Source organism: Sphaeroforma arctica (genome assembly GCF_001186125.1).
Source record: "Sphaeroforma arctica JP610 unplaced genomic scaffold supercont1.5653, whole genome shotgun sequence".
Classification (NCBI taxonomy): Eukaryota; class Ichthyosporea; order Ichthyophonida; genus Sphaeroforma; species Sphaeroforma arctica.
The window spans coordinates 1-1897 of NW_014034905.1; the positions used below are offsets into that span (position 1 = coordinate 1).

At 42.4% G+C, this 1897-nt stretch overlaps 1 protein-coding gene across 1 annotated transcript; it reads left to right on the top strand.

The window, feature by feature from the left end:
* Positions 1 to 750: 750 nt before the first annotated feature.
* Positions 751 to 965, top strand: SARC_15124 (hypothetical protein; the record flags this gene model as incomplete). The annotated part of the gene is made up of 1 exon (XM_014290749.1): positions 751 to 965. A coding segment is annotated over one exon (215 nt), but the record flags the coding sequence as incomplete, so codon positions are not given.
* Between the last annotated feature and the right edge of the window lie 932 nt (positions 966 to 1897).

Here is a 1897-nt window from a genome sequence, read left to right on the forward strand (position 1 = left end):
CCTATGTATAACCATTGTACACCTGTCCTGTCCATGGCGTTTAGGTACGGGGACAGGCCTTTTGCCCTCTCGCTCATGGAGACCTTGGCTGAGCTTGTTGGGGGGTCATTGACAGTGCTCTCTGCGGCCATGACAGACAACGATGTGTTGAATACAGACTACATGCGGCACCGTGTGGGTTATAAAGCGTTGGTGAGTGCATGTTAGTGCTGTAGCATTATCTGGTAGGGATTGTGGTATGTGTTGTGTGTGTGTTCTGTGTATGCATATGTTTATTTTATGTATATGTAAGTGCATGTGTGCATGTTGTTTGTTTTGTATATGTATATGTGTATGTTGTGTGTTTTTGTGTTTTTCGTAGTGTATGTTAAGTGTATATGTTGTGTCTTGTGTATGTGTTCTGTATATATATCTGTGTATGTGTATGTTGTGTGTGTCTGTGCTTTACGTATGTGTATGTTGTGTATGTCTTGTGTCTTGTGTGCAAGTTGTGTATGTGTATATGTGTATGTGTATGTTATGTGTGTGTGTTTTACGAATGTGAATGTTAAGTGTATGCAGGGTCAAACCTTAAAGCCTTAAAACCTCAAAATCACGAAGGTTCATTGCCAAACCCTAAACCCTAAACCCTACATCCTAGACCCCAGACCCTAAGTCCGGAACCGTACAGTCGCTTGTGAGGCAAATAAAGATACAAGACCTCCCAAACCCTACCAGTACTTAAACATTATCTCACTCAACCCCACTCAGAGTCAAGTAGTACTAAACACGCGCCTGCTGTCCAAGGCGCATCCGGGAGTGTCGCAGTACATCTATTCGTTCCTGGTTGCCATGGCAACGTCGCGCACGGTGCAGGATGCGACCGATATGCTGCTCACAGCCGAAGTGTTTAGAGCGGAGAGTGCCACTCTGTTGCCCCCATCTGTGGCCCGGCCCTCGGCCCAGAAGTCCAATTTATTGGCCAGGTGGGTGTACCTGTAACTGTGTTAATAGACTGTGTACGTGTGTATATGTAAGCGTATGTACACGTTTATGTGTTTAGTATATGTGGTTGCACTTATAACTATGTCCATGGTCTCTATACATGTGTATATGTATGCGTATGTACACGCTTATGTGTTTAGTATATGTGCGTGCCCTTATAGCTATGTCCGTCCTATCCGTACATGTGTATATGTATGCGTATATGCACACCTATGTGATCAGTATATGTGGGTGCTGCGTGTGCGTGGGATAGGTCCATTGCCCTGGTTTGTGACCCAGAGGTCCAGTTCATTGGCTAGGCGTGTGTATGAGTCTCTATCATAATACTTGCATTTGCATGTAAACGTATATATATATATATATATATAAACGGATTGTCTTGTGTATGAGTACATAACGGATGAAGCCACTTCATTGCACCGTCTGCCGAACCTGTTTTCCGAGGCCATTATTATGGCAGTCATCGTTCCCGCATACACCCCCTAAAACCCTATAACTTTAAAACCCTAAAACCCTGAACCTCTGAGTAGAAGCCCCTCAAAGTGTGCTAGACGTGTATTTGCACCCGGTTCTCGTCTGAACGTTTAGGATTTAGGGTTCCTGGGAATGGGACACTTCAGCCTTCGAAGGGTTTAGGGTTTTAAACCCTTCTTTCATATGTCCTCACTATCTCACTCAGATCTATTCCTGTGATATTAATCGCATGCTCTTTCTTCCGGTCACACACGTTCGCGAATGAAATCTTCAAAGTATAATCCTCGGCCCATCCGCGTCTTACGTCTTGGATGAACAAGATATTTGACTATATATATATATAGATACATATATTCATATATACTATATATATATATATATATATATATATATATATATATATATATAATATATATATATATGTGTGTGTGGGTTGTGT